This window comes from Carassius auratus, chromosome 6 (assembly GCF_003368295.1).
Source record: "Carassius auratus strain Wakin chromosome 6, ASM336829v1, whole genome shotgun sequence".
NCBI lineage: Eukaryota > Metazoa > Chordata > Actinopteri > Cypriniformes > Cyprinidae > Carassius > Carassius auratus.
In genome coordinates this window covers 25168911-25185185 of record NC_039248.1, presented here as the reverse complement: position 1 = coordinate 25185185, position 16275 = coordinate 25168911, and the positions used below count along the sequence as shown (strand labels likewise).

Sequence of the window (16275 nt, the reverse complement as noted above, 5' to 3'; positions counted from 1 at the left end):
AGTGATCCGCCCCGACGCATGGACCGTTTTTCCGTTGCTAAAATAGCAAAAGTGGATTTGGACATGCCCTGAGTGCACCTGTACCATGCGCTTTACACTTTGCGTTTAGATCGTTAAAATAAGGCCCTCTATGTTTAAACATTCTTTTATGCTGTTTTATAAGAAAAGGGCCGATAATTCTGATAAGTTGTTGGACACGGGCCGGACTAGGATCTGAATTTAAGGCCCTTTCAGGGCTCTTCCACCTAATATAAAGTGTGACCAAAAACTTGATTTTTTCTTTAAATTAATTTAGTAAATAAAATGTAGGCTAATAATTTAATAAGTTTAATGATTTAACATAATTTAATAAATAATTTATGATATCATTAAATAAATTAAAATAGAAACAATGACTTTATGATTAAAATAATAATACATTTTTCATTAATTAAAAATAATATATTATATATAAATTATTAATGAATTAAAATCAAATCTTTAAGTAAATGATGATGTACACACAAACTAACCTCAGGGGCAGGCTGTGTTTTGGGTACAGATGGCGTGTGATGGTCATCTATATCATGGGTGTCTGTTTGTTTCTGATGTTCTTCAGGAAGTGGTAAAGTAGAGGCTGCCAGTTCGCTCACCCTGTTCATCACAAACACAAGCAGTCTGCTTTAGTTCTCAAAATAAAGCTACATTACTTTTAATAAATCTGTAATTATAACAAAACAATCGAACCCTTTTGTTGGTGGTGTTTTCTTCTCGGACACTTTACTGACTGCAGCTTGTGAGAGTTCAACAGCGACTGGAGCTTTTTCTTTGTGCTGTTCACCCACTGAATGCTCTTCTTCAACAACAGGCTTTTTACGATGAAGGACACTTGTATCCAATCTTGAGTCCAAAATCTGATATGAAACAAGTGTAATTTACATATTTACAAATGTCTGCTGGTCTCAGTTTGACACACAAACATGAATCTAATCAAGATGCAAGAGATACATAATTGCAAGAGATACATACACAATATATATATATATTTTTTTATAACTGAAATGACAATTTGAAAAAGTCCATTAGTAAGTTAATCCTATTACTGTTTAGAGAAAGCAATAAGAATCATTGTTGGACCTTAAGCTGTGCCCTTAGAAGAATCTGAGTGTCAGGACCTGCTCCATCCAGACTCAACCACTGGTCCATCAGTAGATCTGGTTTTGAAAGCAGCTCTCTGATTGGTAGAACCACTGAGCCTAAGGGCTGCTCAAAGTCACTTGAAAGCTACGAGGAAAGGAGAGAAAAGAAGAACAAAGATCAAATACATTAGGAATATTTATTATGACATATATAAGGAGTTTTGATGCATAATGTGTCCATTATGTTTAAAACATTGATTATATCATGTCGACTTCCTAAATATGTAAATATCAAAACTCCATCTATTTTACCTTTATAATAAGAATCCCCTCTTTTGGGTTATGTAGCAGGAAGTGAAAAGCTTCACTCCACTCAGGAGACGTGGAGCGATCACACACCTTTAAAAAGAACAGCAAAGAAGTTGCTTTTATTAAGGGTCAGAAACTGACACTACACTGATTCTTCACAAAAGGCACAAATTCCCACCTTGGTTTTATGGGAAATGTCTCCCAACAGCAGCTCTGCAGCAGCTTTAGGCTCCTTTCCACTCTTCTTCAGCTGCACACATGACAGTATTAAGTAGAGCCCAACCAATATTGGGTTTTTTGGGCCAATACCGACATTATGGATTAAATATAGTACAGTACCAGTCAAAAGTTTGGACACTGTTCCCATTCATTTGTCCAAACATTTGACTCTATATATAGAATGCAGTATATACATAAACAGAATATATATACATAAAAATTTCTTGCTATGATTACTCAAATGTGGTGATCAAATGTGACACAGATATCTAATGGAGGCAGGGCATTTAACAATTTAACAATACACTTTACTATCCAAAATGAGTTTGACATCAGTGCACTGAGCAGTAAAGTTGAAGTTTATTCAACTTTAATTCAATTCAATTATATCTGCATTATATGTTCTTTAAAAAAATCATATCGGCAGTATATTCGCTGAACCGATATATCGGCGACAGGCTTATATCGGCCGATAATATCAGCAAAACAATATATCAGTCAAGCTCTAGTATTAAGACAGCTCCATCTAATATAGCATAACTGTATTTGTGTGGGTTCATGTGTATAAGAGACACACCGGCAGGTCATGAGCTCTCTCCAAGAGAATGAAGAACAGAGCTGCTGATGGCACAGATTTGTTCTGGTACGAATGCTCAGACTGTAACTGCAGCACCTGCACGTGAATAAACAAAGAAAAGAGATTCTAACACCAAAATAAACAGCGTAAAATACATTCACATTAAACATACTAATAAATAAAAAAATGAATTCAAATAATATTTTTGATTATTAAGTTTTAAAATCATGACATCAAAATCTAACTATGTATCCTGATCTGACATTAAATTAAATCACCAAATAAAACACTTTACTCTGATCATCTAGATGGATTGCATACTGACCAAACTCATTTTAAAACTCAAAAACATAAATCATTCATAAATCTGCATAATATAATATAATATAATATAATATAATATAATATAATATAATATAATATAATATAATATAATATAATATAATATAATATAATATAATATAATATAATATAATATAACACCTGTTGTAGTCTGTCAGGTTGTGTGACTGTGGGAAGCCACTCCAGAATCATGTGAACCTGGCCGTGTTTGACATCACTCAGAGAAAACCACTGACACAAAGAAAGAAAACACAATGAAACTTGCAAAATGAAAAAATCAATATGTCTTAATTGCTCAAAATGAGAACTTTGAAGAGAATGAGGAAAGATGTTAGTGATGAATCACTCACTTCGTCAGTCAGCTGAGACTGAATGATCTCCTGTAAGCTGATCTTCACCCTGTGGCCAAGCAACATTCATATGCAAACATGTATTACATGACATGGACCAGCATTACATCAGACATACAACACAGTAATCATAAATGCTGATAAATTAGCTTTTATATTTATACATATTTCAGTTTGTTTTTATTAAGTTATTTTAGGCTAAATGTATTAAGGCAACATTTCTAGTTTAATATTTAAATTTGATTTCAGCTTAACTTCAATGAACACAAAGATTTTTATATAGTTTTAGTTAGCAATATCGACACACATACCTCCCTAAAAAGTCATCTTTGTCCATATCCTTGTCGAAAACCTCCACAAGGACATCAGAGGTCGAGCTGGAGGTCAGAACCAGCTGGAAAAAGCATTGATTACATGATATTATTCTTAAAAACATTTTAACATCAACTAAACCTCTAAAGACCTAAACCCACCTCATACATCTCGTTCCAGGTGGGGTTGAGGTTCTCCTTGATCACATGACTCTTAAAGGTTGTGTCTCCGATATGAATCTTGACGTACGGGTCGCTCTTCCCCTTCACCATCCCTCCCATCATGTTGTCCTTCGCTACCAGATCCTGAGCTTCCAAAAGATGGATACGCAGCACCCCCTGTGGGACAGACATGAAATAATCATAACATCAGAAGAATACTGAAGTCATCCTGCCAAGCAAGACATGTTCCAGCATCCTTAGAAAAGGTATCCTGATCTAGGAAGCTAAATGATCCAGAAGTGTACCACTCACCTTGGTGCCAAAGCTGGGGTCATGGCGGGTCTGTTGGGGTCGAACGTCTGTAGAACTACTGACTTTTGTCTCCTCTGCAGGAGCACTGGGGGAAACCTTCTTGTGAGACCTGTTAAACATGAAGAAATCATTCTTTACATGATGGCCCTTCATTATTATGAGTAATAATAATATCTTATGATGTTAATGAAAGCTAAATCAGGGTTATATCAAATCTTGAACTCACTGCTCTTCTGGTTTTTGCTCTTCGTGGGCTGATCCAAAGGTTTTGACTGGTTTCATGTATCCACCTTCACTGGGAGTGAAATCAGGAACTTTACTGAGATCCTGTAAATGACAAGATATAATCAGAGTTATTATAGTTATCTACAAGTTAAGTAAGCTACAAAGTTAACTAAACCTAAAACAATTAAATAAACAATTACACACACATATATATTAACTGACTCATCGCGCAGAGCTTTGGTGGATTCCTGCTTGTTCCGCAGATGATCTGCTCGTGCACTTTAACTTTGCGCACGAGCAAATCAGTTTCTTCGCTTGAAAAGTGTTCAGCTTTTCCGCCAACAAATTCCGCCATGTAAATAGTGATCCGCCCCGACGCATGGACCGTTTTTCCGTTGCTAAAATAGCAAAAGTGGATTTGGACACGCCCTGAGTGCACCTGTACCATGCACTTTACACTTTGCGTTTAGATCGTTAAAATAAGGCCCTCTATGTTTAAACATTCTTTTATGCTGTTTTATAAGAAAAGGGCCGATAATTCTGATAAGTTGTTGGACACGGGCCGGACTAGGATCTGAATTTAAGGCCCTTGCAGGGCTCTTCCACCTAATATAAAGTGTGACCAAAAACTTGATTTTTTTTTTTTTATTAATTTAGTAAATAAAATGTAGGCTAATAATTTAATAAGTTTAATGATTTAACATAATTTAATAAATAATTTATAATATCATTAAATAAATTAAAATAGAAACAATGCCTTTATGATTAAAATAATAATAAATTTTTCATTAATTAAAAATAATATATTATATATAAATTATTAATGAATTAAAATCAAATCTTTAAGTAAATGATGCTGTACACACAAACTAACCTCAGGGGCAGGCTGTGTTTTGGGTACAGATGGCGTGTGATGGTCATCTATATCATGGGTGTCTGTTTGTTTCTGATGTTCTTCAGGAAGTGGTAAAGTAGAGGCTGCCAGTTCACTCACCCTGTTCATCACAAACACAAGCAGTCTGCTTTAGTTCTCAAAATAAAGCAAAATTATTTTTAATAAATCTGTAATTATAACAAAACAATCGAACCCTTTTGTTGGTGGTGTTTTCTTCTCGGACACTTTACTGACTGCAGCTTGTGAGAGTTCAACAGCGACTGGAGCTTTTTCTTTGTGCTGTTCACCCACTGAATGCTCTTTTTCAACAACAGGCTTTTTACGATGAAGGACACTTGTATCCAATCTTGAGTCCAAAATCTGATATGAAACAAGTGTAATTTACATATTTACAAATGTCTGCTGGTCTCAGTTTGACACACCAACATAAAACTAATCAACATGAAACTAATTACGGGAGATCCTTATACAATATATATGTACTGTTTTTTAGAACTGAAAGGACAATTAAAAAAAATGTCCAATAGTAAGTTAATCCTATTACAGTTTAGAGAAAGCAATAAGAATCATTGTTGGACCTTAAGCTGTGCCCTTAGAAGAATCTGAGTGTCAGGACCTGCTCCATCCAGACTCAACCACTGGTCCATCAGTAGATCTGGTTTTGAAAGCAGCTCTCTGATTGGTAGAACCACTGAGCCTAAGGGCTGCTCAAAGTCACTTGAAAGCTGTGAGGAAAGGAGAGAAAAGATGAACATAACCCTAACCCTAACCCTAAGATCAAATCCATTAGGAACTTTTATTATGACATATATAAGGGGTTTTAATGCATTATGTGTTCATAATGTTTAAAACATTGATTATATCATGTCGACTACCTAAATATCAAAATATCAAAACTCCATCTATTTTACCTTTATAATAAGAATCTCCTCTTTTGGGTTATGAAGCAGGAAGTGAAAAGCTTCACTCCACTCAGGAGACGTGGAGCGATCACACACCTTTAAAAAGAACATCAAAGAAGTTGCTTTTATTAAGGGTCAGAAATTGACACTACACTGATTCTTCACAAAAGGCACAAATTCCCACCTTGGTTTTATGGGAAATGTCTCCCAACACCAGCTCTGCAGCAGCTTTAGGCTCCTTTCCACTCTTCTTCAGCTGCACACATGACAGTATTAAGTAGAGTCCAACCGATATTGGGTTTTTTGGGCCAATACCGATATTATGGACTGAATATATACAGTACCAGTCAAAAGTTTGGACACTGTTCCCATTCGTTTGTCCAAACATTTGACTCTATATATAGAATGCAGTATATACATAAACAGAATATATATACATAAAAATTTCTTGCTATGATTACTCAAATGTGGTGATCAAACATGACAGAGATATCTAATGGAGGCAGGGCATTTAACAATTTAACAATACACTTTACTATCCAAAATGAGTCTGACATCAGTGCACTGAGCAGTAAAGTTGAAGTGTATTCAACTTTAATTCAATAAAATTTTATCTGCATTATATGTTCTGTAAAAAAAAAAAAATTATATCGGCAGTATATTCGCCTATACCGATATATCGGCGAAAGGCTTATATCGGCCAATAATATCAGCAAAACAATATATCAGTCAAGCTCTAGTATTAAGACAGCTCCATCTAATATAGCATAACTGTATTTGTGTGGGTTCATGTGTATAAGAGACACACCGGCAGGTCATGAGCTCTCTCCAAGAGAATGAAGAACAGAGCTGCTGATGGCACAGATTTGTTCTGGTACGAATGCTCGGACTGTAACTGCAGCGCCTGCACGTGAATAAACAAAGAAAAGAGATTCTAACACCAAAATAAACGGCGTGAAATACATTCACATTAAACATACTAATAAATAAAAAAATGAATTCAAATAATATTTTTGATTATTAAGTTTTAAAATCATGTAACCTGATCTGACATTAAATTAAATCACCAAATAAAACACTTTACTCTGATCATCTAGATGGATTGCATACAGACCAAACTCATTTTTAAACTCAAAAACATAAATCATTCATAAATCTGCATAATATAATATAATATAATATAATATAATATAATATAATATAATATAATATAATATAATATAATATAATATAATATAATATAATATAATATAACACCTGTTGTAGTCTGTCAGGTTGTGTGACTGTGGGAAGCCACTCCAGAATCATGTGAACCTGGCCGTGTTTGACATCACTCAGAGAAAACCACTGACACAAAGAAAGAAAAACACAATGAAACTTGCAAAAAGAAAAAATCAATATGTCTAAATTGCTCAAAATTAGAACTTTGAAGAGAATGAGGAAAGATATTAGTGATGAATCACTCACTTCGTCAGTCAGCTGAGACTGAATGATCTCCTGTAAGCTGATCTTCACCCTGTGGCCAAGCAACATTCATAAGCAAACATGTATTACATGACATGGACCAGCATTACATCAGACATACAACACAGTAGTCATAAATGGTAACAAATTAGCTTTTATATTTATACATATTTCCATTTGTTTTTATTAAGTTATTTTAGGCTAAATGTATTAAGGCAACATTTCTAGTTTAATATTTAAATTTGATTTCAGCTTAACTTCAATGAACAAAGATTTTTTATATAGTTTTAGTTAGCAATATCGACACACATACCTCCCTAAAAAGTCATCTTTGTCCATATCCTTGTCGAAAACCTCCACAAGGACATCAGAGGTCGAGCTGGAAGTCAGAACCAGCTGGAAAAAGCATTGATTACATGATATTATTTTTAAAAAACATTTTTAACATCAACTAAACCTCTAAAGACCTAAACCCACCTCATACATCTCGTTCCAGGTGGGGTTGAGGTTCTCCTTGATCACATGACTCTTAAAGGTTGTGTCTCCGATATGAATCTTGACGTACGGGTCGCTCTTCCCCTTCACCATCCCTCCCATCATGTTGTCCTTCGCTACCAGATCCTGAGCTTCCAGCAGGTGGAGGCGGAGCACACCCTAAAAACATCAAATCACCCCACTGTGTTGCTATATTTGCATTTATAAGCCATATAAACAGTCCACCATCCATCTGAACATTCCTCACCTTGGCACCAAAGCTGGGGTCAGGGCTGGTGTGCAAGGGTCGAAGGTCATCTGAACTGGAAACTTCTGGGACCTCCGTGACCTCAGGGACTTCCTCTTCTTCTGGGACTGACACAGAGGAGGTCCTGCTTACAGGAGATGGTGGGACCTCCTCAATACTAGACCTAAACCCCCCCCAAAAAACAGACACACACCTCAAAGTCAAAATCAAAGTAAGTTTATTGTCTTTTCACTCTTATATGGCCACAGAAGATACATAACATGCAACGATATGAACAGGAAACATTGTTCCTCTTTAACATCAATCAATAAATATCCATAAATACACTTCATTTCAACTACAACCAATGAACAACCACACTTGCTTGTTACTTGTTACACACTTACAATTATTACTAATTCTTACTATTATTATTAACAGTTGATGGGTTTCAACATACATTTTTAAGAGAAATTATAAATGAAATATCAGTTGTCAGTTCTGCAGATCTATTTATTTTAATTAGGAACTTCAGTTTAAGGCACTGTTCATTAAATATGATTAATAAAGAAATGTTTGAGGAACTCTATGATTTGAAATTCTCCTCCTCTCACTTCTGCACTAATTCCTCCTCCGGTTTTCTTTTAAAACTGGACGCTTTCGGATGTTTTGGCTCCTCATGGTCTTCAGAGCTCTCCGTCTCTTTAGGGCAAAGAATCTACAACATAAGATCACAACACATCAAGTACAAAATACTTCAAAGGCACAGTTTAAACCATCTTCAAGCACTTCTGATCAAACTGTATTGTCTTCTATTTGAAAACTTATTTTTAAAGGATATTTTGCAGAATGTACAGGTTGCTAGATCTTTTTTTTTTTTTTGATAAAAAAAACTTTTTTAAGATCAATTAAAGAAAATAATTTTAATGAATAATTTGAATAATTCTTAAATCAAGATGCCTTTACATGAGAAGCGACATGACACAGAAGTCTTGTTTATTTGTGAAACTGAATAAAATGGTTATGATTAAAGGGTTTCTGCCATTTTTAAAAAAGGTCTTCTTTATTCACCCTTCTACAATTTAAGGCTTAAATTCATACAGTCATGGAATTAAATCTTGCATGCACTGCAAAAACGGAATATCTTCTATATTACTGTATTCCAATACAAATATCTAAACATCCTTAAATCAAGACACATTTATTTAAGATGCAAAAAAGGTCATTGTTTTCTGAGAAACAAGTTTTCTGTGAACTAAATGAAATGAGTTTCTGCTTAAAACAAGAATGAATATCTGTTGATGGAATATAAAAAAATTCGGTTTCATTTTTTTTTTTTTTTAATTAATACTTTTATTCAGGAATTCATGCATTAAATTGATCAAAAGTGAGAGTAAAGAAGTTTATAATGTTTTAAAAGTGTTCAATTTCAAATAAATGCTGTTCTTTTGAACTTCATATTCATCATAAAAAAACAATGGATAGTAATAAGTTAGAATAATGGCAGCTGAAAATTAAGCTTTGTATCACAAAAATAAATTACATTATAGAATATATTGAAATAGAAAACCATTATTTTAAATTGTAATAATATGTCACAATATTACTATTTTTACTGTATTTTTGATCAGATAAATGGTAAGCAGAAGAGACTTTTTGTGTCTGTGTGTGTGTTTTACCTTCAGCTGAGCTCTGAGCAGAATCTGACTCTGGGGTGACGCTCCATCCAGATCCAGCCACTGGTCCAGCATCAGATCTGGTTCAGAGAGCAGCTCTTTGATGGGAATCACCACAGATCCCAGAGAGAAGTCCCAGTTGTGGGACAACTGAAGAGAAAGAGTGAGGTAGAAAGGTTAAGGTCAGGTTCTAAGGTGCGTTGCAAGCCAAACACTACAGTTGTATAACAGAAAAGTGCTGTTTGCATTCTCTTACCTTCACGACAAGGTCTTCATTCAATGGATCTCGAACCAGGAAGTGAAATGCTTCGTCCCACTGGGGAGAGCTGGTGCGGTCAGAGACCTACATCACACAGTGTCAGTGAAGAAGAGGAAAGCCAACTGTATCCACACACAATTCGACAGCAAAAACAGCTTCTTACTGTGGTTCTACGAGAAGTTCCTCTCAAGATCAGCTCAGCACCAACTTTAGGATCCTTTCCACTCTTCTTCAACTAAACACACAGAGACATTAAGATTTAAGAGAACAACTCGGACACATTTCAGACATGTTTCATTTCAGTGTTCAACTTTGTTTCAGATTTTTCTCCGACGGTTGTTGGAATACACTACAGTTCAATGGTATGAGGTTTGTCCAAATTGTTTTAGATTTTGGGAAGTGTTTTATGCTCACAAAGTCAGAATTATTATTATTTTTTTAACAAAAACACAATACAAGCAATACTATTGTGACATATTATTACCATTTTAAAAATAACGGTTTTGCATTTTAATATATTTAAACAATCTAATTTAATCCTGTAATGCAAGATCCAGTCTTGGATGGCGCATGATCCTTTAGAAATCATACTGATTTTACCGCTTAAGAAACATTTGTTATTATTATCAATGTTAAAAACTATATCCATATTTTTGTGGAATCTGTGATACATTTTAGTCAGCAATCTTCGGTTACTATAAAGTACAAAGGAACAGGATTTATTTGAATTAGAAATCTTTTGCAACATTATGTATGTCTTTACTGCCCCTTTTAATCAATTTAATTAAAAAAAATAGCAGCTGTTAGATAATTTGAGAAATGTTTGACTTCATACTGAGATCTCATTCTTCTGATTGCACACTGTTTCTTGGCATATCTGAGCACAGTTATATATATATTGCGGAGAACCATGCAAGATTACTGGAAGATTACAAGAGGAGAAAAATCCGAGAGACAGGAAGATCCCAGTCTCCACGGGCTCTCAACAACTGAGAGGTTACAGAGATATCATACTCACAGGAAGCTCATGTGCGCGCTCCACATACACAAACAGGAGAGCGGCCGTCGGCACTGTCTTATTCAGGTACGAGCTCTTTGACTGGTACTGCAACACCTGAAGAATAAATCAGTTCAGTCAGTTATCAATGCATTGTCAACACAGACGGACTCTGAACGAGGACCAGAGACAGTTCTGCTCACCTGCTGTAGCTTCTCTGGTTGTGTTACAGTGGGCAGCCACTCCAGAGCCAGATGAACACGGCCACGCTTAACATCGTTCAGAGTAAACCACTGACACAAAAGCATATGAATCAGTATATTAATACAGCTTATCATTAGAGATATTACTACAAATGCACATAATACTCACCCCGTTTATGTATTCGGAGCTAATTATATCACTCAGATTCATCTTCAGCCTAAAAGAAAAACAATACATCTCTAAATAATGCTAAATCAAAACCATGTTGAGAATTCTTATGGATTATATTGACAGCAGCCCTCATACCTGCCCATAAAGTCATCTTTCATGTCCATGTCCCTGTCAAAAACTTCCAAGGTCAACTCCTGACCAGGAAGCTGCGTCAAAACCACCTTAAAAATTTCAATGGGAAATAAAGAAGTTCAAAGGACTTTGCTTTGCTTTCAAACAATCATTTGGTAAAGATTCTGCAGCTTAAATAAGTAAAAAGAAACACTTGCATAGCATGTAGTTTATATGCAGACTAATATTTTTATAAACAAAATATATACTCTATGTAATTATAGACATGAACAATTAATTGTTACATTATATGTTTTTTTACATTTATATATATATATATAGTATTATTATTATATATAGCATTATTTTTATTTATTAAGGAAAAAAGTTCCACAAATAAATGTTTTGAACATTTATGTATACTGTATACAGACTATTTATTTATTTTTAAATAAAGGTTTTAGTTATATTTAAATAGCATGTAAACAGTATATATATATATATATATATATATATATATATATATATATATATATATATATATATATATATATATATATTGTATATATATAGACACACACACACACACTGTTATTTTAAACTATTTTAATATAATTTTTAATTCTTGGTTTTTGTGTCAATCCCTTCTTTGCGCTTGTGAAGCCCTTGAATTGCATTGTGAACAGTATGCAACATACAAAAATACACATTTACGTTGCATGACCATATTACGTTTTCAAAACAAATCAACATAAATATATTAAATATCTTATGCACATTTAATTCAATATGTCATATCCAGTTATCATTTTGGAAATAAATATGGTTATTTTATATTTGTGATTGAAGTTTTTTTATGAAAATGACTTTGATTGTTTACAGCATATCTTTAATGTCAAATGACTGTATAGCTAAAAAAAATATAAAATATACGTACATACTAAAAACTGCATAGCAAAAGCCAGACAAAGCCATAGTGTCTAGAGTTGATTTCTAAATGTATTTCCCAGCAGTCCCACCTCATACATCTCGTTCCAGACGGGGTTGAGGTTCTCCTTGATCACTTGACTTTTAAAGGTTTCACCTCCGACTTGGATCTTGACGTACGGGTCGCTCTTGCCCTTCACCATCCCACCCATCAGATTGTCCTTCGCGACCAGATTTTGACCCTCCACGAGGTGGACACGCAGCATCCCCTACAGGAACAAAGAGCAGATGATTTAAGGGTTTGTTATGATCGACTGGATCATTGAAGGATGCTGATTTCAGTACTCGTATGGCTAATGCAATACTTTATTAATAGCACAGAGATACTGATAGTGCTGACTAATGGATCAGGTCTGCACACCTCAGAGGCGAAGCTGGAATGGGGCGTCGTCTTTTGTGGACGTGAGGCAGAACTCTTTGAAAAAGGGTCACTGGAGAGGAGAGAGGCAGCTGCAGCTGCAGCGACTTCATCCAACCAGAGCACCTGCAGGAAATGACATCAACACTGGATGAGAGGCTTTTTACAAATATAATAGATTTGAAATCTGTACAACATCATACACTACTTCTTAAGCCGTTTTTCTTTTAATAAAAAAATACTTTTATTCAGCAAAGATGTGTTAAATTGATTAAAAGTGAATTTTTATAATGCTTAAAATTATTCAAATAGAAAACCAGTAGTGCGTATGTTTTTAAGGTTGCAATATATTGTGTACTCAAGCTTGCGCATCATGTGTCAGATGAATTTACCCTGAGCACTGTGTTGATGTGGATGCGGCTTTTTGGACCAGAATTATCCAGATTGAACCACTCATCCAAATTCAGATCTTGACAAGAGAGAAGACGGGAAACAGGAATGGACAGACTTCCCAAAACCTGAACACGGTCGTTATCCTTCACCTGAAAGAGATGGAAGAAGTACTAAGTAACATGAATGCATTAGCAGTCTTGGCATCTGAGCCCTGTTTACACCAGTATTGAGAGCTGTTGGATTACAAACAGATCAGAAGACGGTTCCAAAACCAGGCAGATGATGTTAGGATACCTGCACGTTAATGTCCTGTTTGCTGGGATCTCTGATGAAGAAAGTGAAAGCGTCCTCCCACTGGGGGTTCACTGTATTCCAGCAAATCTGGAGGAAGGTTAAGAAGTGAGCGAGAAGAGCGGGTCACGTGGGATACGGATAGAAAGTGTGCGTCTTACCCGGCTGTCACGAGTTACATCTTGCACTGCGATTTGAACGATAGGATTGGGATCCTTATTTCCTTTCTTCATCTGAAAATCAGAAGAAACAGGTACAAATACACTTAAAACAACTAAGAAATTAATTGTATATATTTTTATAATTATATATGTTTATGATTTAACTTCAACACATTCATATAACTTTACACAAATACAGTTATAATTGATTCTATACACCAAGTTTAGTGTCTGTAATATTTTTAATTCATTTTTTTATTAATGAACTCTCTTATGTTCACCAAGGCTGCATTTATTTAATCATAAATACAGTAAAAACAGTAATATTGTAGAATATTTGTATAATTTCAAATAACTGTCTTCTATTTGAATATATGTTCAAACGTAATTTATTTCTGAGATCAAAGCTGAATTTTCAGCATCATTTCTCCAGTCTTCAGTGTCACATGATCCTTCAGAAATCATTCTAATATGCTGATTTGCTGCTCAAGAAACATTTCTTATTATTATCAATGATGAAAACCGTTGCGCTGCTTAGTATTCTTTGCTGGAAAGAACAGAATTCATACGAAATAGAAATCCGTTCTTACCTTGTAACTGGCTTTACTGTCATTTTGAACAACTTTATGCATAAAAGTATTTATTTCTTTTTAAAAATCTTACGTCAAACTTTTGAACGTATCAATAGTATGGTTGCATAATCAAAGTACTGTACATTTTCCTCTGAACATCATGAGAAAAGCAGTATGCCAAATAAGTAGCATGTGCAAATATCCAGTAATCATATTTTATTTTGATATACTACTATATTGATGCTATGAATGCAAACATGATAAACTGCACTTTATCGGTGCTCAAGAATTAACTTTTTTGTCAAATGCAGTACATATGCTGACAGTACATGATTTCAGGTGCAGCTTTTTACTTTTCTCCCAGAGTAAATCCCCACAGACTTTCATTACACAATGAGTGCATTACTGCAAACACAAGGTCTGCTTGAGAGCCCAGGAACGAGTCTAAACTATAATCTGTGATCACTGACATCATTCAACAGAAAAAGAAGCCAGAACATTCCTTTGAAATCCTCCAGACCAGAGCACTGTAAGCTTGGGCGCTCGGGGATGTTCACTCGATGCAAGTGCGTACTTGTTTCAAGTGTTTTAAGTGTCAGTGTGCTCCTCTAAGTAAACTCTTTTGCCTTTGCACTTCTGGTCAAACATTCTGGATGTGTGGAACAGAACAAGTGCTTTCATAAAGTGCTCTGTCAGGCTGTGAGGCGAATAAGTGAAGTTATATAATCTAGAGTTACACTTCATAGTTTCAGAGTTGGGCGTCTGCCAGTCTGCCAAAAGGGAAATGGCAGGTTGTGGGTAACCAGAGGCACGCACACACACACACACACACACACACACACACACACATTTGTTTTTGTAATCATGGTGGGGCTTTCCTTGTACCTCTATTGTTGGTTATACTGCGCTAATGATGTTTTCTAGCAACTAACTCTACATATATTTCTTTATTTTATTTGGCAAAGATACAATAATCTGATCAAAAAGTGACATTTATAACATAAAATTGTCATTTCTGTTCTTTTGAGCTTTGTATTCATCATGTAACCATTGTAACACTGAGAACTGGAGAAATGATGATGAAAATTCAGCTTTGCATCACAGGAATAAATAACATATTAAAGTAAACTAAAATATAAAAATTGTTATTTGAAATTATAAAAAAATTTCATAATGTTACTGTTTTTATTGCATTTTTGATCATAAATATGTATTCTTAAACTTCAGTTGTTGTCATATAAAGCTAAATACAAAAGCATTACTATTTTATTTCATTTAAAGCTAATTTTTACTTCCAATTTTTAATTTTGTTTTATTTATTTTTTCCAATCAGTGACATGCCCAGATGTCCACAAAAGCAGGTTCTAGCCAGATTTAACACACGTGTCTGTGAGGACAATTTTGTGCCCAAACTATAGTGTGTGTGGTTTGTGCAGCAGGAAGAGGATGTGAGAGTATTACTCACAGGAAGTGCCTCAGCCTTGTCCAGATACACTACCAAGATGGCTGCTGAGGGCGGCTTTGCTGTTTTACTCACCACACTTTCATTTCTCTTCAGAACCTGAGAGAGAGAGAGAGAGAACAAATAATTGAGGGCAAAGTAGGGAGGAGCATAACAACTGCAAGAAATTCTGTTTGCCAAGTGTGCAAAGCAAGCTTTCGATCTCTAAACACATTTGAAGTTTCCTGGGATTGGTTAATGGGTAGAGTAGACAAACACACTGTTTTCATGTGTGCTGAACAGAGCACACCCAGTGTTGTGTGTGTGTGTGTGTGTGTGTGTGTGCAGTGTTTCAAGACCTCTTCCAGTCGTCCTGTGTCAGTTTCTAGTGTCAGCCACTCCAGTCTGAGATGAACCCGTCCTGTAGGGGTGTCCTTCAACGTGAACCACTGAGAAAGAGACATTAATACAGAATTACCAATGAGAGAGCCTACAACAAACTTATGACTGATATCATGAAAAAAAGACATCAGTGTTCGATAAATAAGCTGGTCGTAATTGTTTAAAAAATACAAAACTCCCTTTGCTGAAATTAGGGCCCAGATCATCACCTTGTCAGGATTTATTTTGCAATAATGTACAGATTACACAGCAATTTACCAAATACATAAATAAATCCTACTTTCAGATAAAAAGGTTTTATTAAGTAAGAAAGAGTGGTATGAGATCAGTGTTATTTATTTACCA

General features: G+C 35.0%; 1 protein-coding gene across 4 annotated transcripts in view; it reads right to left on the bottom strand.

Annotated features, from left to right (window-relative positions):
• The window catches only part of LOC113103459 (uncharacterized), a 33625-nt gene that overhangs the window by 9909 nt on the left and 7441 nt on the right, over positions 1–16275 (bottom strand). For 2 of the 4 annotated variants that reach the window (XR_003291579.1, XM_026265981.1), the window contains exons 12-49: positions 15888–15977; positions 15553–15648; positions 13516–13587; positions 13358–13444; positions 13063–13212; positions 12674–12796; positions 12345–12521; positions 11350–11435; positions 11212–11260; positions 11043–11132; positions 10861–10956; positions 10006–10077; positions 9840–9926; positions 9587–9733; positions 8522–8625; positions 7929–8103; positions 7664–7840; positions 7500–7582; positions 7190–7238; positions 6980–7069; positions 6531–6626; positions 5907–5978; positions 5732–5818; positions 5399–5545; positions 5014–5180; positions 4800–4920; positions 3927–4027; positions 3701–3809; positions 3389–3565; positions 3227–3309; positions 2916–2964; positions 2707–2796; positions 2224–2319; positions 1606–1677; positions 1431–1517; positions 1117–1263; positions 727–893; positions 513–633 (exon numbers count right to left, since the gene is read on the bottom strand). Coding sequence is in view for 3 of the 4 variants with exons in the window: in XM_026265981.1 (XP_026121766.1) it covers positions 513–633; positions 727–893; positions 1117–1263; positions 1431–1517; positions 1606–1677; positions 2224–2319; positions 2707–2796; positions 2916–2964; positions 3227–3309; positions 3389–3565; positions 3701–3809; positions 3927–4027; positions 4800–4920; positions 5014–5180; positions 5399–5545; positions 5732–5818; positions 5907–5978; positions 6531–6626; positions 6980–7069; positions 7190–7238; positions 7500–7582; positions 7664–7840; positions 7929–8103; positions 8522–8625; positions 9587–9733; positions 9840–9926; positions 10006–10077; positions 10861–10956; positions 11043–11132; positions 11212–11260; positions 11350–11435; positions 12345–12521; positions 12674–12796; positions 13063–13212; positions 13358–13444; positions 13516–13587; positions 15553–15648; positions 15888–15977 (4089 nt within the window). In the remaining variant the exon portion in view is untranslated. The remainder of the gene's footprint in view (positions 1–512; positions 634–726; positions 894–1116; positions 1264–1430; positions 1518–1605; positions 1678–2223; positions 2320–2706; positions 2797–2915; positions 2965–3226; positions 3310–3388; positions 3566–3700; positions 3810–3926; positions 4028–4799; positions 4921–5013; positions 5181–5398; positions 5546–5731; positions 5819–5906; positions 5979–6530; positions 6627–6979; positions 7070–7189; positions 7239–7499; positions 7583–7663; positions 7841–7928; positions 8104–8521; positions 8626–9586; positions 9734–9839; positions 9927–10005; positions 10078–10860; positions 10957–11042; positions 11133–11211; positions 11261–11349; positions 11436–12344; positions 12522–12673; positions 12797–13062; positions 13213–13357; positions 13445–13515; positions 13588–15552; positions 15649–15887; positions 15978–16275) is intronic. The other 2 variants (XM_026265982.1, XM_026265983.1) reach the window with 2 other exon arrangements.